The sequence below is a fragment of the Cygnus atratus genome, chromosome 3, assembly GCF_013377495.2.
Source record: "Cygnus atratus isolate AKBS03 ecotype Queensland, Australia chromosome 3, CAtr_DNAZoo_HiC_assembly, whole genome shotgun sequence".
NCBI lineage: Eukaryota > Metazoa > Chordata > Aves > Anseriformes > Anatidae > Cygnus > Cygnus atratus.
In genome coordinates, this window is record NC_066364.1 from 31,282,751 (window position 1) to 31,304,032 (window position 21,282).

Here is a 21,282-nt window from a genome sequence, read left to right on the forward strand (position 1 = left end):
ACTTAAATGCACAAGAAACATCAAATACTTTTTAGCATCTTTACCTTGCATGACTCTCATGCAGACCTGCTTAATGTGCTGATCCGTTGGTTCTTTTCCCTAGGATTGAAAAATAGTAATTTAAAAACCAGTTGATACGAGAGTACATTTTATAAGGGTGCCTGATGCTGAAGATGCTGGCTGTTCAATAAGAGGTGTCCCAGCCCCTGCAATTACAACTATTCCAGCTGAAGTCGCTTTGACTGGCAAGGTAGGTAGGTGCTGTGTGTGTGTGTGGTGCACCCGTGTATCAAACACACTACATGCACACCACAGGAGCGTGGTGGGCACAAGAAAATGGAAGTGAACTGAAAGCTGAGGACCAAAGGACCCAATTGTACAGCCCTAAGATTTCTCTGGGGTACAGATGGGTCTGTGAAAGGTAGAGTGCATTTCAAGCACTCTGCCATAGCACTTGTGTTTCCCATGCATACTATCTCCTGATGCAAGAAAAGGAGTGGTGCAAGTGACAGCTAATTGTTCGAAAAGATACCAGTTAGGGGGAGGACAGTACTCACAGCTGGACCTTGACTGCCAGGCAGCCCCGGGGCACCCTGTTCTCCCTGCAGGCCTCGCGGTCCAGGCGCACCTCGTGGTCCTTCCATGCCAGGCAGTCCCCGACTTCCCTCAGGCCCACGGGAACCTGGGTCTCCAGGATTACCGACCTGGCGATGACAGAGGAATTTCAAAAAACTGCTGTGCTGGCGTTACACTCATTCTGACACATCAAAATCTTGACAAGAACCAATCGCGAATGCAAAGTAACAGCCACAGGGCTGCAGAGCTGTTGCACGGCACCTTTTTGGATAAGCACCTGGAGTTAGCGGTTGCGTGGTTTATAAAAGTAAGAAGAGTTCCCCTCATTTCAAGTGGAGAAGTGGGAAAATAAGATATTCTGTCAAAAGAGACAGAATCATGATCCATAATAGCACGCAAAAGACACTGTTTTTGTCAAGGAACAGTCTCTTGGTTTGTACTTCTGCCCTCATGTATGTCACATACGACTTTCCTGGCCATTAAGTGCGCCTCAAGTTACAAAATTTGGCTTGCTCCAAACGCCTTTCATACCCTCTACCAGAGACCACAGTATGAGCTTGTATCACCTAGCCTCGGGCTGAGTTCAGGAGTGGACACTTTTTGCTTTGTTTAGGTATCAGAGCCAGAGCTCACAGCACACAGCTTCCAGGTCCCACGCTTGATTTTGCTGGCTCTGGGGAGGGAATGTGCTCACAGAAGATGATGTTGGCACAGTGCTAGAACAGAGGCATTGCCAGCTTACTGCACTCAGGGATGGGGTATAAAGAGCTATTTTACTGGTATAAGCATCCTGTCCCCTGGGGAATGGTAGGGCTGCATCAGTATTGCCACTGAAGTACATCCTAGTAAATGAAGTCATAGCTTCTGCGCCAGTAGATTTTCTAACAGATTAAATAGCATGCAGAGTGAGACCTAAGCCTCCAAGTTACTTTCAATGCAAGTTACTCTACTACCGTTAATCAATAGTAATGAAAGCAAAACCAAAAACAACCACCAAAAAAAAAAGGACAAAAGAAAGAAAAATCCTTACGTATTTCCAGCTTCCCAAATCTCTCAGCAAAAAATACCCCACTGAAGCAGGTCCTCAAAAACCTGGGCAATTCCTCCATGGTGATTACCGGTTACATATCGGTTAAATCCACAAGATGGAGCCATTTCAGTTCCATCTCTACTGCATTCCCCACAGCTAATTGCTGGCCCTGACATAAGACCCAGAGAACACACTCACAGGATATAATAATGACAGCAAAGTTCCCCTGTGAACTACACAACGAGGAAGCCATCATTTCTTTCTTGCCCAGCCTGGCAAGTAATCAGGTTCCCCGATGGTTTATTCATCCCCCTACTCACTGGGATGACAAGCACTCCAGGGTCTCATCAGGTGAAGAGATTTAAAAAAATGGTGCGAAGAACTACAGATTTCTCCTCTGCTGCTTCTCTTCCTCATGTCCTTCCCATAAAATATCTCAATTAGCAATAAATGCCTAGTTTGCATTTGCTTAGTCCCAAAGACGCAGTAGCCCCTGAGAACACAAGCATAGCTCATTTTGTTACGTTCGACCTCAGTTCCCTGGAAGCAGAATTGTTGATATGTTACTAGTATGGCCCAAACTGTCAGCTCCTGCGATAATCCCACTCCTCAGTGATGCTGAAATAAAAGAATGCACTTGGCTCTCAAAGTCTTTTTCTTATGAGACATACAAGCTTCTACTCATCTTCCCCATCAAAGCTACCATTTCTTTATTCAAAAAAAAATAATTAAAAAAAAAAGAAAGAAAGAAAGAAAGAAATTAATCTGGGCCAGAAGTACTTTCACAGGCAGCATAGTCCTACAGCCACCTTTTCACAGTATGAAGATTACACACTGCACGCAGCCATTGCAGCAGGCCTCCTTCTGCACCTCTACTGCATAAAGAGTGCATTCATTTCCTTAAAAAATAATAATAATAAAAAGGGGCCAGAAAACTGCAGTTCAGTGCAGGTTCTCTTTAATGGGGTTTAGAATTGATGATGTGAATTCTTTTCCAAAGTTAATTCATTTTAATACGAACTGTATCCAAAATTTAGGAGGAAGAAATGCTGTTGGAGCTCATTTGATTCAACCATGATTTGTAAAGAACTCATCTCACTATTTGTATTCTTATTCCTTATTCAGAAAACCATCTATCTGATCTACCAGGTCTCTGTATTTCTGTAACAGTGCGGTTTGTTATACTTACAGATCCCTTTGCACCTGGTAATCCCATATCACCCTAAACAAAAACAACACACATTATATCAGAAGAGAGTATCCATTGCCATAGTCATTACAAATGCAGTAAACTCGACATATTTTTCCTGTATAAGAAAAAGTTCACATATTTAGCATACAAAGACACTTGCTGGTATGTGCAAAATTGCACTTCAATGAATTATAACTCATTTGGAAAAAAAATTGAATTTCAGATTTTTCTGTAAGATTTCTTTCTGTAAGGCACAAACAAGAAAGCATTTTTCTTACAGCTGGCTTTGTACTGTTTATTTGTCAGATTCACAGCTATTTTACAGCATTCTGTTAGCCCTAAGAAAACATTAGCAGAAAGCAGGTAGTTGTCTACCCACCGTGCTATAAGAAAACCAAACCCCTAGAAATTCCTTTTCCCAGAAACCTAGCCTCTGGCTTCCAGCAACCCCAAGATCCCCCTATGGCTTGACTGAGAATAGCAGTCACTATTCATAAGTTTTTAGTTTTTCCTCTAAATTTACACTGTGTAAATTTGGTGTGGGGAAAAACAAACAAACAGAAAAAAAAAAAAAAAAGATTGGGTTCAAAATCTTGTAATTGCCTGTGAAACATTGACTCATCTTCTTTGGTTTTATCATATTACCCTTGGAAATTTCAGAAAACTATATTCTCCCATTTCTCTTGAAGGGCATTGATGAAATAAGTGGTTTCTAAAGGCCAGAAAGGCCACCTTGTCTATTAATGAATATTTCATAAATGAAATAGAAGTAACAACTGTTACCAGCTTAAAAACAGACTGGCAGCACACTTAGAGAACTGGTGTTGCTTCCTTGGAATCCTGTGTACTGGCAGTAAAGCTGCATCAGTGGACATCTAGCTCACCAGGGCTGTTACTTAGTTAAAAACCTTTTCAGAATTGTAGAGGGTAGGAAAAAAAAGCACTTCTTAACAGCATACCACCTGGCAGCATAGTGATTTTAAGTAGGGAGCAGTTTACTTCTTTTTGAAAGATCACGTTCTGGCTTTGCTGGATAGGGCCCTCACTGTAGGAGCCCCACTGCACTCGTGCTTTTCTCCTCCTTCTGTACAAAACCAAATCCTCTTTACCCAAGGGCACATGCACAGGCATTATCCATCAAATTCACAACATGCCACACTTCTCTGCTCTCCAGCAACATCTTGGTGTCACAGCCTCCTCCCAAACCATTCTACCTCTAACAGAGAGTTGCTGCATATTATTTCCAAAAGATACTATACAATACACTTCAATCAAGTCTGAGATATTAAGGTTAGTTATCTGTGCTCCTGCTTCACCTGAATTAAATTACCTCCTCATCCTCGCTGCACCAAACACCAAGAATGTATATATATATGCATATATAGGTGTGTATATGCATATATATTTTTTATGTACAAGCTCTTGGTGTAGATACACACACACTCCTCAAGACAGCCTGTACCATGTTACACACACAGAAGAACATGTATATTTCAAAGTGCTTTCCAAACAGATGAAATGTATGACCAGGCTAAAAAACTGCTGTGCTCTGCAGTATGTCCAGTTAGTACACAACTGAAATTGTGTTTCAGTGACTAAACCACAAAATACTACAACTACACTTTGAAGTTTTAATTAACAACAACAAAATATTAGATCAGGTGAAGAAAGAATAACGTCTTACTAAGTCACCCTTTTCTCCTGCATCTCCTTCTGGTCCAGGTGCACCCTATACAATAAAAAAAACAGCCCTCAGATTTGGTCAACGTGATGTAGTGCAGCATTTAGTAGCGTAAATTTAAATTACCATGATCTGTAACATCACTTACCTGTTCACCTTTAGGTCCTGGTTCACCCACTGAACCCTGAAAGGTTAAAGATATGAAAAATCTTTTAGAATTTGAAACTGCAGAAATTTAAATAATTTTCTTCTACTCTGTACAGTAGATTTAAATGAGTCACAGTCTGTTCAGAGCAACATTTGTCTCCTTTTACCATTTCTTCATTCCTTTTCTTGAATGCATACAGAACAGTCGATTTTGTGTCATATGCTATATCATGAGTAACACAATTAGGAGCTTTCTAGTGCATTCATAAATCATTTATTTAAGGGGAAAAAATAGATCTGTCTTCTTTGCTCACCACTAATATCTACTGGGAAAGATAACAGGACTTGAGGACTACAGCACTACGGAAAACACTGGTGATTCCTTGGAAATAAACTCTTAATGCCACTTTGCTAGTATGAATTAAACCCCCTTAACTTTTTTTCCTACCTCACAAAAGTATATTAAATCATCTTCAGTCTTCCCAACTATCTAGCATTAATGCAGTAGACCTTTAAAGCAGTAAATTTTTAAGAATGACAGCAAAATCACTTTAATCTCCCTGGATAATTAAGGTGCCAGGCTGAAGGGAAGTAATAACGTGGAATATAAAACACACTGGCACATGCTGACTGTCAAGCAGGAGCTTTACATGGCAGATGCTCTTGAAGTTGCTACAACTCTGCTCTGCAAATCGCTTAGAAATTATAAGTAAAAATCTAATAAGTGTATCACTTTTTCTAGCCATATTAAGTATTCCGTATAGCTGTGAGCCATACCAGCCTTGGTATTGTGGGATAAGCACAGACAGACATCCGCAATTTCAGTCACAACCTTGTCTTGCTTGCTGTTTAATTCTCAGTGGTTTTAGCAGTGCTGTCTCTAGAATTTTTATCACAGTGAAAGCTGAATTTACCTGTATCTTAAAACTGTTATTCTGCTCCCTCCCTGCCCCCCCCCCCTTTTTTTTAAATTATCTTTTGTCTTAGAATCCTATAATAATGTTAAAATGTACCTGTTTGGACAGGCAGGAACATAAGAAGAATAAATTTATGACCTGATTTATTTCAAGCATATGTCGTTTGTTTCTATTGTAGAAGTGTTTCACTCATAGAACAGTGCACCAATTAAGAAAATTCTAGTATTTTTGTTTTGTTAGAAAAACAATCGCGTCATCCTTAAATGTTCTCTGCAGTCTGTGCATGTTCGAATATACCCATTCCAAATTACTATAACTGTACACAAAAAAAAAATGTGTTTTTTTTTTAAACCGACATGCAGTATTTTCTCTCCAATTTCAGAGATCCATTTAATTCCTATAAGATACAGGTACAGAAACTGGTATAACATCTGCAATTTTATGAATTCAGATTTGCTCTCATTATGATGAGGATGAAGAGCCAATACTAAATTATCTCCTAAGCTAAGCAGTGGAAATCACAGACCTATTTAACATTCAAACTTTGTCAAATAACACCAACTATGTTGTCTAAAGTACTCTCAAAATCATGCCTTTAGGTTTTTGAATTACTCAAACAAAAAGACATTGATTTCCAACCTAGCACAGTGAGTTTTGTGTTGTTTTTCTCCACTTATTCTTCTTCTGAGCAACAAAACTGCTGATAATGTTGAAATGGGACAAGCTTTTGCTTTTGTGAAGCTTGAGCTGTAATATTTGTATCAGCAGGCATAAAAATCACAACTAAAACAATCCAATGCCATTCTCCATTGTCCCCCAAAATGTCAATGGAGACAAAAGGGTAAGATGTTAAAATATATATATATATTTTTTTTTTTTTACCTTTTTTTTTTTTTAACTTACTGTTTATCTATTTGTAAAAATCCCTTTCATGCTCCAGTGTCAAGGTCTGGTTCTTGGCCTGAAGCTGTTTGATTTAGTATAATAGGCAGAACCAGATGCAGTTGCAAGAAGAACAGTGTAGAGAAAGGACAGAGTGGCACGATGTGACTACTTTTCAGGCCTCTGACTTGCAGTACGCATTAGCAGAGCTGCAGCCATGTTAAGCCTGACCCAGAAAAATCACTCCAGTCTCTGTGGGACTGAATTAAAAAATGAACCCAGGATATGAGTGGATTCAGTTGGTAACTCTCAAAACGAGGAAGATAAAAAGCAATCGTAGGATGAGATCGTTGTTGGGAGAGTTTTTTGGACTTTATTTGCATTGGGCATGAAACCAGCCCTAGGATACAAAAAAGCTATCATCAGCCCCTTAGACAAACAGAAACCTCCTGACTCTAGCCAGAATCTGAATGGGGCTGTTCACACCATCTACATTCTGTTCTTATCTTGCAGGTCAAGCCCCTTTATATGATAAATTGAGAGAAATAGGCATCTTTGGAGGGAGATTGTCAGCACTGCAACAGATACTAGCCATGTTCCTATCATATTTGCTTCCTGAGGTGCCTTCAATCTCCCTCTGGAAGAGTAAGTTATGAATCGTTACCAGTGTAATAAGAAGAGACTGCTTTATGTCAATGCTTATATTTGACTAGAAACATATGTCTCTGATCTCAGCATGAAAAAAAAAAAAATCCACATGAAGAAATACTTCAAGGACAAAAAAGGCTGTCTTAGAAATATGTTTTTGAGTACCTAAGCAGCTTTTAAAAACTGCCAAATGCAACTGTGAGCCCTATCTAGCCACCATACAGTGTATAAGGTGCCAGGGGCAGGATTCCTCTGTTCAAAGAAAAGACATCTAGGGCAGCAATACCCACGTCTAACAGTCGTAATCTCCCTTGATTGTCAGTGGAAAGCACCAGACACTTCAAAAGTGCAATTCATTTCATACTGAAGCAGATGCTTGAAATAGGAAGGATGAAACACAATGCAGAACTGACAGTTCCTGTAACAAAGATGTCTGAAGTTTGGTGAGTGAATTCCACCCTCTCTAGCCTCCTGTGAGCGAAAGAAGATAAGGAACTCTTTTTTTTTTATATGTATATGAAGTCTTCACTGACATCTATTCAGCAAAGCAGGATATCTTCTGCGTGATGTCTCTATGGCCCAATTCTTCCCTCCTAACAAAATCCTAGATGGGGTACTTATATCCTGTAATTGTGCATGTACACACAGGTGTCTCAATAGCTACAGAAACCAGTGCATGTCCATAGCAGATCCTAAGAGGTATGTTAAAGACACTGTGACTACTGTAGAACTGGGTTGATGTTCCACATAGTTCTGTAGCAACCAGAGAGCCTGATTTACAATAACAGATCTGGTTGAGTCAACGATTTTCAATGTGATTTAAGTACCTAAATGATTCAAACTCAGAAAAAAAAATATGTATTAACAACAGTAATCTTATTTAAAACCCTTCAGTAACGTCGTGACTTTCCCTGTATATTTTATAAGCTACAAGTAGTTAATGGGCTCCAAACAGCAGCCAACAGATCTACATGCAAAACGAAAAATAACAAGAAATCAGTTCATGTAAAAACTGCAAACAATGCTCATATTGTTGCATTTACTCTTGATGTCAAAGTGCAGACTATTTATGAGTGCATTTCTTACCCTGTCACCCTTACCACCAGGTAGGCCTGGAGGACCTGGCAGTCCAGGAAGTCCAATATCACCCTGGGGACCCTGTGAAAATAAGTTAAAGATGTAAACTTACCCAGTCGGTTTTACAATGAACGGCTGAGGGTCGTACCCTGACAAGCAGATGGGTAAGAATCTCATTTCTAGAGCAGTCCCAACTTGATGAAAGGTGATTATCTGATCAAAATTGAGCTGATCCAAAATACATCCCTTTAAACAGTGTCTTACTGTAATGTTATTGCTGACAAGCACAAGAGAAATGGCTTACAGGGTTTTCCACCCTTCAGTCCCTCGACTACAGTCTGGTTCCCTTAAAATACTTCCTCAGATCTTGCAGCCTGTGATTTGTGCATTCCTCTGTAACAGCAGGCTCTTTCAGCTAAAACCTCCCCAGCTATGCTTCTGACTGTTGCTGTGTAAATACTGCTGGAGAAGTAGTAAAAGGTGGCATTCATAATCTGCTCCATTCATTAGTTTCACGTAGCTGTTAGCAGAAAGCCAGTCTTTCACTGTTCCTGTTCCCCATGCGCACACAGCCCACACAGGGGTGTGCAACCCAGCTTTGCACATCACAGAGGTGTTTCTTTTAGGCAGAAGAAAAAGTCACACAGCTCCAGAAACTTCAAAACAACATTTACTAATATTAGCACGGTCACAGAGGACTGAAAAAGAAATTCAACAATCACTCATTTCAACATTATTTTCAGTTCCCTGCATAGATGAATCGCTAAGTGTAGTTCCAGATGATACCATAGCTCCTTAGAAGTACACATAGGCACTGAATATGGAAATAAAATGCTTACCAGTTTCCCTGGTAAACCCGGAGGGCCCACAGGACCTGTCTCCCCTCTGCTGCCCTTATAGGAAATAGAAGGACACTGTTACTTCCTGAAACATTTCTTGTGAACTGGGAATAAAGTATGATTATTTCCTTAATGTTTAATGAATTACATTACTTAGCAGTTGGCTTTAATCAAGACTTCTGTTTATTACTGTAAAAATATCACGTGAGTTACAGATACCAGAAAGCTGAGAAATTTAAATATTTTTAGGTTACAATGACACACAATATTTAGTTAGCATTAAATGACTTAACTATTTAATTCTGATGTGTGATTATTCACAATAAAGTCTCCTTCATGTTCTGCACCTGAAAGTTACCTGTTAGGAATACAGTTATTTCACTACGACAATCCCAATGGGCTAACCCTTAGCTTTAGGCTGATGCTTAGTTTCAGTAACCAGACACCCAATTGACCCAATTAAGCATAACTTACAAGCTCATGACAAAAAAAAAAAAAAAAAAGAGCAATGAGCATACTTTTTTCTTGTTAGCCTTCAAGTGTCATCTTAAAATATTTAAAGGCCCATGATCCCACCTTGCAATGGACAAATTTGAAAAATGCATGCAGAAGTCATGCTTAACAAATTCATTTAGGTAAAAAATACATGTCTATATATGTGAAGGCTTTTGTAGGGAGGAGAGATGTTTTCAAAAACCCATTCATAACAGTGATAAGCATAAATATGCTCTTAACTGGATTTTGTCTTTTTAGCTTCACTTCAGGTATGTTAATGCATTCAGATCATCACAGTCACATTAGTGTTATAACTCCGTCTCTTAATGCAGCCACTTGAAAATACATTCTGGGTAAACCTGACACTGAGTCAAAATTTCAAAGAGTTTAAGCAAATCTTGAAATAAAGTACCTATCCCGAAAAGTGTTTGTCTCTTACAATCAAACTATTAAGAACAGCTTGATAAGTTTTGTACTCCTCTACAGATAAATTCAAACACAACACAAGCCTGTCGTGCAAGACACTTTTCTCTACTTCAGTTGTGTAAACATGTGTAGTACTTGCTATAAAAGCATGATGCATCATTTAAGATCATAAAATTCCAAGAATCAAGGTTATTAGGATGTAAGTAGATAACTCTGCTATATATAGCTTAGAAAATTTTGGATAAAAGCAGATCTAAGCATTCCAGTACTGTACACAGTCGATAAGTTCGAATATAAGTATTTTCTTCGTAATAAGGAAAATATTGTGACATGCTGAACAATAAAAGGAAAGAGCAGACTTAAATGCCTTTTACACCAGGTCATAAATGCAGTGATGACTTCTCATACAAGCCTGGAAAGACTGAGCCCTACAGTTCCAGAAATAGTTGGGTATCCTGGACTGATCAGAGAACCAAACACAGAAAGACTTTTCCATTCATTCCCTCCAAAACATCCTATTGTGTTAAGGTCACTATCCTTTTAAAGGTCTTTGTATAAGTTCTAGACCTAAAATAAATTTTAAAAAGCCCCCCAAATCACCTTTATTTTACTACCAAAAACATGCACAAGCCTTTTTGAAAAATCTGTATTTTAATCACATAATTCAGTACTACACCTCTGACCCAGAATACTCCTACATTTCTGATGCAGGAAAGAGGATGATTAAATTTACAATCAGTATTAAAAATTTGTCTCCTTGTGTATGTCTTACCATTCACATCTGAATGCTATGCAGCTATAAAACAAAAGCGATGTTCCTTCCGTAGAGTTAAATTCATAATTAATGTCTTAAGCACATCGATGTTTCTGCTGGTCATAAAGAATTCAATAAAATCTTTCACTTCATTTAAATGTAAAAAATCCTTGTAGGCACTTTTTCAAACGCTCATGCTTTTCTAAAGTGGTAAAAAAAAAAAAAAAAAAAAAAAAAAAAACAGAAGACCACAACAGTAAAGCATGGTGTTTCCCATAAACATGGGAATTACGGCTGTAAGGATAGATCACTTCAAATTAAGGGCCATCACTGCAGAATCCACAGGTCTTGTGTTTCAGAGAGTAAGAGACTGTAACCCAAAGAACAATCAGGAATCCTATTGGCATAATTTAAGACTGCAAAGCTTCCTCCAAGTTACTATACTTAACTGAGGGCTCAATGTTAATATTCATGTTCAGCTATTTACCTTAAGTTCGCTTCCTAGAAGATGAAGAAAAAAAAGGCATCCTGAAGTGTCCCCATGTAAACATTTAAAATATGCCAAGAGCCATGTCACTGAAGAATCTACTTTTTCCCCATTCACTTTGTTTAAGGGACTATTGCCATACCACTTGATACATTTAAAGCGGATTTAATGTTTCTCTCACAGTTCTGTTAGATCAATATTCAGACTTTGAATGTCACATACATTACAACATAGTTTATGAGTACTGGTAGACCTTCCTTTAGTTGTCTGGGATGGTTTTCATCCCCACTGAAATTCAGTAGGATTTGATTTGTTGTAGAGTTCCCACAGGCACAGAGCACACACTCAGGTGCAACAGTTCCTTTTGCTAGTTTATTGATTTCCAGGTGTGCAACTGATCCTGTTAAGGATGCCTCTGTTAGTGGAACAGCAATAAGAATGAGAATATCCCCAGCTAATTTCAATCTCACAAATGTGAGAATTTCTGATGAATCTCACATTAGTACACTAACTTCATGATAAGGGTGTTTTTTACCCAGGTTACTGCTTATAAAAGAATACGGTGTTTAGGAAAAGCCAGCGCTTGGATACCTGCTGACAGCAGAGGTATAACACGCCCAAAATTCAATGGAAGCTGCTGTTGGAGGTGGAGGGTTAAAAAGTAAGGTAGCAGACAGGAATCTGAACACGCAGTTTGTAAAGATGGGTGGACAGTACGAGAACTGGGGAGGCTTGGAGATCCTACTGAGGTTTGGACAGCCCATGCAGTGTGACAGAGAGAGGAGGTAGCATTGACCTGCATGAACCACACTGCAGAGCCGTGGAAGGTCAGGAAGCGCTAGGCACAAGCCTAGAGGCTTAGGTTTGCTGGATCTTATCTGCTTATCTGGCAGGGTGAAAGCCCACATTGTTCTTTCAACTCTGCTATAAACTAGTAAGTCCTCTGGCTATACCCTAAATGTAAATTATGACCCACCGTTTGTGAAACACTTCTGAATTATACATACAAAATGTGTCCAATAATACCTACATATATCATATAAACTGAGGTAAAGACGTTTCATCCTGTCATTGTACCAATACCACTATGCCAAAACCAACTCGGAAAATGACCCATTGTTTCGGTTTGAGTCATCTGAAAAGAATGTCATAGAAAAATTGATTTTAGTTATAATTGTTAAGGTAAGATGATACATTTCAGGGTAGGTAAGACAAAGGAAAATGTCTTTTAATACTCAAAGCATGATTTAGTTGAAAATAATCCAAGATGTTGAAAATAGTATTCTCATCTGCATTTAGGTTATCTGACATTTCAGAATCAAACCCAAGCTATTTTCTAAGCTTCCTCTTCAAAATGAACAGAGACAAAAGCACTTCCAGAGAGCAAGTCAGCCCAGCCAGCCTGAACCTCTAATACAGGGTCACTCATACTCAAAAGCCTCTCATAGGCAGCTATGGTACCAAATTTTATGCAGCTAGATACCCAGCCTCTATTGCTAATGTTAGGAAAATATGCACCACATCCTAAGTACTTAAACAACACATATCTGCTGGTCTGCATACACATCAACATTGTGCTCAACCTAACATTGTTAAATATATTTAAATGTTCCAAGCTCTCTTTTCACGTCTAAACCACAGGATGGGATACATCTTTTCTAAACGTTAGCAATTTAGAGGTTAAATAGTTGAAGAGAAACAAGGGACAAAAAACAGGGAGGGGGAAGAAAAGGGGCTGCCAGTATTTTCTGCAAATAAAACATTAGAAATTAAATCTTACTAAATCTCAGCAAATATGAAAAAAAAAAAAAAAGTAGCTAAGCAGCTGAGGGAGCATGGCTAAATTCCACTGATTAGGAATGACACACCGTTGTTTGAGATTTGCTTCCTTTGGGCCACCTGCCAGGATAACTGACTTAGAACAATTTAAATCACAAATGAGTTTGGTAATTACTTGGATTGGCTACTGTAATGTGAAGGAAACAAAGTTAACTGACAGAACAATCGGAGTGGAAGAGGGAATACATTTGATTTAGAAATGAAAGACAAAATTGCCATGTCGCTCCAGTTGCTTTTCTGTTTGCTGAACAGATGAATATTAAACTAAAGAAACAAAATTAAAACTTTTTCCTTTCATGTGCCAATCAGGTTTTCTAAGGAAAAGCAATGACAGACTAAAACAGTATTTTTGAAAGTGAGATAAGAATCTCCCAACATGAGTTTGCCTATTTTTTTTATTGTCTAGCTATCTTGTTTTCAGTGATTTAGTATCTTCCCTCTGAAACTGTAAATGCTTACAGACTCAAAAAAAATTTTGACCTGTTTATTAACAATACACTTCAATTACATTCCAACAGTTGTTTAATAATGAAAATAACACTGAAATAACATGGTTTGTGCCAGAGGATGCTATAGCATTTTGTAAACAGTACAGAAGAATTGATTTCTCCCACAAACAGGGTCACTGATGATAGTTTAATGGTGCTCCATTGTGTAACCCCTCAAAAAACTACACACACGAAGACACAAAACATGAAGAGGATCTCTAATGTAGTTGCTACCGTGTAACAATACAGAAAGGGACTGAAGTTCTTCTCCATGTCCTGCAAAATGTCAAAACCTTTCCAACTCTGAGGAAGAAGCCCAGCCCCTCTTGACTTCTGCCAGTCTTCTACTAGCAAGAGTGAAAGGGTACAAAGGGTAAAGGAGAAAGAAAGGAACTGAAGTGAATGTTAAAAAGGAAAATTTGAAATAGGAAGGAAAAAGACAAGAAAAACACCTGAACAGCAACCATAAAATCCTCAGGCTTTGAAAATGTTTGGCAATGAAACTGATGAGAAACTGGCAAATATTAAAAATGTGAGAAAATTTCAAAATCTGAAAGAAATACAAAAATATTCACAAGAAAGTCTCTTTAGAGCAATTATAAAAGCTCTTCTCAGTTTATTTCCAAAATTTCTAGTTTTCTAAGTTTGAAAATGATGAGGTGCGGAATTATTTAACTGGCAGGTTTTATTTTTTTCCTGGAAATGTGAGGCCAGAATCCTAAAAGCAGAAGCTCAAATACACCTACTACATATACTTAGTGCAGAAGGAAGAGAAAATACACTTTATTCTGCACTGAAAATAAATACAAACACAACTTGGACCAGAGCTCACTGAGGTTCAAAAATCCAATCTTGTGTTCTTACTGAGCAGAAAATCCTCATCGTTCCAATTTTCTGCACAGAAGTAATGTTTTGCCTGTTTCCAAAGAAAAACAGCTTGCCATTCCAGCCATATACTGCTTGTAGTCTTCAGCAGGAGGAGGCTAAACATAGTTAATATTCAGGGCTCTTTATAACTTTAAGGGAACTATAGATGAGAAGTAGATTACTGCTTAGGGCTTTATACATAACTTTACTATCAATAACGCATTTTCATTCTCCATTTTGCATTGGCTACAAGTTTTCCTTTCCATGCTTTTGTTCTATGTTCATTTTTCCTAAATAAGTGCATTTTGTAATGACAGGTACAAATGTAATGGTCTCTAGAGTGATAAACAGAAAAATCGTTGTATTTAATCTGCAGTAAGTGTTTCTGCCTCACTACAGGGTTACTAATAATTAACCTTGTGTGTCAGCTCCTGTTTGTATGAACTGCTGATTTTGTAAATTCATGCTCACATTGAGAGGATTAAAAGCATAGTTTAGCAGATTACCTTGCGTTATTGGAGTGGACAATTGCTTTGGTCTGATTCAGTTATAATTCTTACTCCTCTTACAGGTATACAAAATAACAACGGAAGAAGAACACAGCTAAAAAACATTATTTGAGTACATCCAACACTTTTAAACACAAGCAACAAAATTAAATTTTTGCAAGTTGGGGATATGGGAAGCTGAAGGTGCTGTATTCTACCCTAGTGAACATATGTCCCTATAACCTCCTTTTTGTATCACTTATAGGCAGCTGTGGGCACAGCACTCATGCAAAGATTCAATCTACAGCATACATGATCTCATGAATTAATGCATCTAGCACACAATAATGCAGACCACAGAAGAAAATAGCAGAAAAGTAAGACTGTTACTTGGCTGACGGCTGCTGCATGTTTAAAGACACAGAGTTAATTCAGAGAACATATCTCTGAGCCATGAAATACCCTCACAGATATATCCCTATCAATAATTCCCTACGCCCTGTATGAAGATATCCCTACAAATGCATGGGTAAATCACCTACGTATGACAGCAGAAGCTCAGCAGATTCCAGGAAAGTATCCCTACGGTACCAGTGGCAAGAGAGAAGCTTGCAAAAGCAATTGCTTATAGATCCCTGAGCCTCGTGAGCTTTGTCAATGCAGTCAGATTGAATTTTGGTATATGAAAGTTTTCTTCGAATCACTGATCCTTTTATCCCCCACAGAAGGATTAAGAGCAAAGGGAAGTTAGATCGACCTCGTGTAACTTTATCCCACGCCAGTAAAACATCAGTGTTTCTAAGTTGAGATAAATGCTGTACTTCACATCAGTACAGCTGCATTCACTATGCAAACCAGAAAGGGCCAAGGTAGAGGCCCCAGCAGCATCACAGCTCCATCCACGAAAAATGGTCCTCACAGTTACAGCTCAGGTCACCTGGCACTGTCCTAGACAATGCCCAGGAACAGTTTGGGGAACACAGGAAAGGGACCATTTTCAACATGCAACCTGAGGGCGTGCAGCCTGCTTTTAGACACAAGGGGTGGGTGTTAAGAGATTATAGCAGTATGGAGACAAACCATGCCGGGCCACTTGACCAAGAGGGCCAAAGAAAAGTCATTTTATTTGCTAGGCAGGGCAGGCAGCTATCTTTCTTCCATACTCTGCCTTCACATTACTTGCAGTAGAAATAGACACTAGCCAAAAAAAAAATAATAAAAAAAATAAAAACAACACACATTCTCAAACTTGGTCCAAAGTTCAAAACCTTCTAACATACAGTCTCAGCACTTGACTGTTTTAGAGACTATACCAATCCAAGGAAAGAGTAAGCAATCTACTGACAGCTAATGCATTCAAGCTCTTTCCACCTCAGTGGTAAAAGTTGACAGCTGCAGTCCAAGAACAGGAGTTCAGTTCCAGCTTTTTGTCACAAACCACCCTCATTCCCTGTTTGGGCTTTTACTCAGCCTATTTAAAAACAAAGACTAGAAGAATTTGAACAAAGGTTTAGAGTTTATTCCATCACCAAAGCCAAAAACAGTCACAGGATTTGTGTTTCTGGATTTCTCTGCATGATGATGCACATCCACCTGGTACAGGTAGAGGTTACAGACTTACTATTTACCTTAAGAATTAGCATTTGCACTGAATAATATTTGTACCTGATAGTTAGCTGCAACAACAGTAACTTGAGACACTGCAGTAGTAAATAGTCGTTTAGAAATGCGTTCAATACTTACTGGTGGTCCCCGGGGTCCTGTTGGACCTGCTTCTCCCTCTGGCCCTTGTTCACCCTGTTTTGGGAATAGGAATGATGCAACAAATTCGAAAAGCGATTCTTCACACAATGCAAAGCTTTTCATTTTTCTAAGGATTGAGTAAGATTAATGATCTTACCGGTTTACCAGAATTTCCCATCAAACCTGGTATCCCAGGGGGACCTCTATTACCCTGTTGGAGAAACAATGAAAAATATCAGCCAGGCCAATGGTTTACTGTTCCATTATAAAATGAGAAATAAGAAAATCAGTAAGGTCTAAAAATCAGTCTTTACTCATTTTTAACTTTGACCTTTATTTCGGTTTTAGTTCAACTTTTACCTAGTTCCTTCTGTATAATTTTTCAAAAGTCAGATTCCAGTTATTTTGTTGTGTATGTACTAACAAAGACCAAATAGACCTGATTGCTGCTCTCAGCTCACAAATGGGTAATATCACCCCATATAATTTCAGTTGAAATTCAGATCTTAGTCTTGGTCAGTCTAAAGTAATTGAAAAAGAAAACTAAATTTTTTGGCATGACACATTCCACAGTCTCAGTCATATGATTTTTAAAAGCAAAATTGGAATCGGTGCTGCAATTTGTTGATACATAGAGACGAAAATCTCCATGATTCTGTAAGCTTATTGCAACTGTGGATATTCTTCTTCTTAAGAGATTCCTCATTTCAAACTGTTTTGAGGTAGCCATGTCACATGCATCCTGTAGCAATGACTTCCACAGATTCAAAAGCACACAGCCTTTTTACATATTGTTTAGCACCTGGAATCACCACAAAAAGACCGTACAGTAAAATAATCATTAAAAAAACACATAACCACAGGTGACGAAAGAATATATTTGATTCTTTCAGCCAAAGGCTTGTCACTTATTACAATGGAAAATTAATATAATTTCACTGAATACTTTAGAACTTGATAAGCACGAATACAGTTTTATAAGAAAGCAAATACTCAAGATGATTTACCTTTGGACCAGGAATGCCTTTCACACCTGGAGAGCCTGGTAAGCCCTAAAGAAAATAGCATGTTCAGTGTTTATTTGCTGTTAAGAGGATTGGAAACAGTGTTAAATTTTCTCTTTCTCACATTAAAGTACTTCTAGTCCTTCTGCTTTGTATTGAAGCACTTTTATTCAATTGGCCAAGCTTGAATTCTTCTTATAAAGTAACAGCGAGTATTATTTCTACTTTATAACTGGCAAAAATAGTGTGGAGTAGGAGTCAGTGGCCACAAAAATTGAGCACAAAATTGAGCAATGGCCACAAAATTGAGCACAGGAAGTTCCGCACCAGCATGCGAAAGAACTTCTTCATGGTGAGGGTGACAGAGCACTGGAACAGGCTGCCCAGAGAGGTTATGGAGTCTCCTTCTCTAGAGATATTCAAGGCCCGTCCGGACGCCTACTTGGGCAGCCTGCTCTAAGGAACCTGCTTTGGCAGGGGGGTTGGACCCAATGATCTTTCGAGGTCCCTTCCAACCCCTACAGTTCTGTGATTCTGTGAGTTGTGGTTTTTCTGGTTTAGACTAGAAATAGATCCTCAGCCTCCATGTCCTGATACTGGAGGCAGAGAGTTTAACAGATAAATTTTGTATACATTTCATCCCCTCCTCATTTGTGTGCAACAGCTCATAGCAAATATGCTTTTATCAGATTTTCTTCCAAGACTAAGAGCTTACTTCATTTTACAAATCTATTTCCAATTCTGTTTTAATGCAGCAATTACTTCCATATCATAGTTTCAAAAAAGTTTCTATTTAGCTTTTGACAACTGGCACAGCTTTCAAACATGATGAGTTAACATAAGAGGAGTACCTTCAAAAACGGCTGAAAACCTACTACTGATTCCCTATAACCACACTACAGGGGTGTACAATGGAAAACAGTTTTTCAGAAAAAAACCACACGTGTGGTACATTCCAGATGTTCTGGGCCAGCAGAATATCAAAAGAAGATGCTTGTTCTTCTAGGCTTTGCTAGACCAGCAGGTTGGCTCTTCCAGGTCACCCTGGGAACCTGTGTGCCCCTAGTCATTAACAACCAGTTCTAACTGTGGGGTCACACCACAATGTCCACAGGGTCTCAGATATGAGAAACCACATGAGAATTCCACACTGGCCACAGACTTCTGTAAGACTGAATTCCTCACTAGAGTATTCAAACTTGTGCAAAGCAGTTTTGCGTACATACAGCAGAATTTCCCCTTGCACTAGATTCTTCCTTGGCCTTTTGGTTAGTTTTTCACTTCAGTTACTCCAGCATCAGTGCCAAACTAGCCTATATCTGGCCTTTCTATGGTTTGAACTGAACCTAACTTTCAAAAGAAGAACACCAGATACTTACTGGCAGTCCCTGAGGCCCTGCATCACCGGGAGCACCGGGTTTTCCTGGTTCACCCTGAAAAACATTTTAACTTGTAACTTATGCAAGACAAACATAAGGGAAAACTTTAATTCTGGAACACAGAGATGAAGTACTTTTGGAACTGGAGGATGGGAAAGTTCATTTAATTATCCTAATAATGTGCATAAAGCCATGGGCAGCAGCACAATGAAAAGCCCCAAATGAGTGAACAAATCTAGGACATTACCAAAGCTACATAAATTAAAAGCGTGCCAGCTGTGCCTTACCTTTGCTCCAGGCATTCCAGGGATACCTTCCCGGCCATCAACTCCTGGTAAGCCCTTGAAAGAAAATGTTGGAGATATTTCTCCTAAGCACTCTACTATATAAATCAGTGTAATGCCAAATCAAATGAACAAATAACGTATACATACAGACTCTCCTTTAGGCCCAGGGAGACCATTTATTCCTCTTGTTCCTTGAGGACCCTAACAATGATAAAGTTAAGAAATGAAAATAAACACATTGAAATAACAGATACAAAAACCATCAATCCATACTTAGTCAGATATGCATTAGTTTGTTTACTTACAGCATATAAACATACAGTGTAATTGGTACTATCAATGTTTGCAAGTAAACGTGATTTGAAATTTGTGCTTACCCTTTCTCCCTTTGGACCTGCTTCTCCCAGTGGACCTCTCTGTCCTTGATCACCCTACAAAAAAAAAAAAAAAAAAAAAAAAAAAAAAAAAGATACTCAAGATTCTTTCAGCAACAAGACCAGAGTAAACTTACTTATATTTCTCAGATAAGACCTTTAGTAAATGGCTGATAAAGGCACATGGCTGACAAAGTAAAAGGCTGACAAAGGCACATGGCTGATAAGTTGGCTGCAGTATCTTTTTCAGGAGGGTCCTGAACCTGTCTCACACAAGGGCCATGAGAACCTGCAGACAATCAATGTTACCTGAAGCACTGAGGACTTGCAGTGCCCTGCACACAGAACATGCTCAGAGAATTAATAAAATTTTTTTACTATCAGAATCACAACATGGGTGAATAGCTTGCTCTGAGCTCTTCTAAACAACTGAGTACATCTCTTTTGCTCTTTTCATATTACAAAAAGAACTTGATCTAAGGAGTTGACTGTAGTGTATTTTCCTGTACTGTATTTATTAATAAAACATTTTAAATGGAAGAAAAATACTTAATTCATGCTGACATTGGATGTAATTTTAGAGTTTAGTCCTTGGTTTTAGAGTCTAGTCCCTGATTCCCACAGGATCAAAAACAGAGGGGCAGAAAAGCATACATCCGACCTGCACTACCTTCTTCCCTAGAACTGCCAAAAACACTGCTGGTTCCTCCCACATACTAGAGCATAGATTCATATGGTTACCTATGGAAAGGACAAACCAGACCCTGGTTTGATGGAATGTTTGCTGTGCAGGAAAAACTTAACGAGTTATGGGAATGCTAATTTTCTATTGCATTACAAAAAGGATCCACACTAACTTTCAGTTCATAAGGGCAGTCTGAAGAATCAGGTGCTCAAAACAAATATTGATGGATGTACAGCAAAGATTTCACTAATAACAGCAATTACAACAATACCTAATATCACTCAAATATTCTTCCCAGTAATACAAACTGAAAATGAAAGGTGGTTTGTATCAGGAGAAGGCTTAGCCTTAAGTGAACAAAACAGCATTGTAGCATGTCCCTATTACTTCCCAGCATGTGATTATGTGGACATGTGGACAGTGTATTAGGTGACAGAATAGGAAGCTTAGTATATTTTAGTCTACGTGTACATTCGCACTTGGTTAAAGCAAACATCTTAAACTCATACTACATTTAAAAATGCAGTTTCTTAAAACTTCAGCTCACAGACGTGTTTTAAAAACTCAGCTAAAGCCCAGCCACCCCCTAGAAATCCAGGACTGACTAAGCAACAGTTGTTGCATTCACTTCTTTAACCCATGAATTTATTGGCTATTCCAAGCATAACTTCCAGCCAGATTGGAGTGGGGAGGGAGGGGAAGCACGCAAATTACCTGTACAGGTTTTGTTCTAATGAACGAATTTTGTTCCAGAAGAAAAAGAAAAGTAGCTGAAGAATTCCAGGCCACCCTAATGCACAGTAGCACTCAGAATAAAGAGGTTACAATACCGAAAGGCTAAAAGAGTTCAACTGCACAATAATTCCTTGGGGACAGTAAGTGATTTTGGACATGGTGTCATCGTGATGACATTTATTCACCTGTGAAGAACCAGTTTAATTGGATTAATCAGAAGCTTTTCTGATTTACAGCCACAA

The 21,282-nt window shown here is 38.6% G+C and overlaps 1 protein-coding gene across 1 annotated transcript in view; it reads right to left on the reverse strand.

Annotated features, from left to right (window-relative positions):
• COL9A1 (collagen type IX alpha 1 chain) overlaps positions 1-21,282 on the reverse strand; it is a 66,758-nt gene that overhangs the window by 7,179 nt on the left and 38,297 nt on the right. The window contains exons 22-35 of the mRNA XM_035542952.2: positions 19,624-19,677; positions 19,394-19,447; positions 19,247-19,300; positions 18,960-19,013; positions 17,584-17,628; positions 16,734-16,787; positions 16,577-16,630; positions 8,990-9,043; positions 8,160-8,231; positions 4,628-4,663; positions 4,483-4,527; positions 2,796-2,828; positions 558-704; positions 45-99 (exon numbers count right to left, since the gene is read on the reverse strand). Coding sequence (XP_035398845.1) covers positions 45-99; positions 558-704; positions 2,796-2,828; positions 4,483-4,527; positions 4,628-4,663; positions 8,160-8,231; positions 8,990-9,043; positions 16,577-16,630; positions 16,734-16,787; positions 17,584-17,628; positions 18,960-19,013; positions 19,247-19,300; positions 19,394-19,447; positions 19,624-19,677 — 811 coding nt within the window. The remainder of the gene's footprint in view (positions 1-44; positions 100-557; positions 705-2,795; positions 2,829-4,482; positions 4,528-4,627; positions 4,664-8,159; positions 8,232-8,989; positions 9,044-16,576; positions 16,631-16,733; positions 16,788-17,583; positions 17,629-18,959; positions 19,014-19,246; positions 19,301-19,393; positions 19,448-19,623; positions 19,678-21,282) is intronic.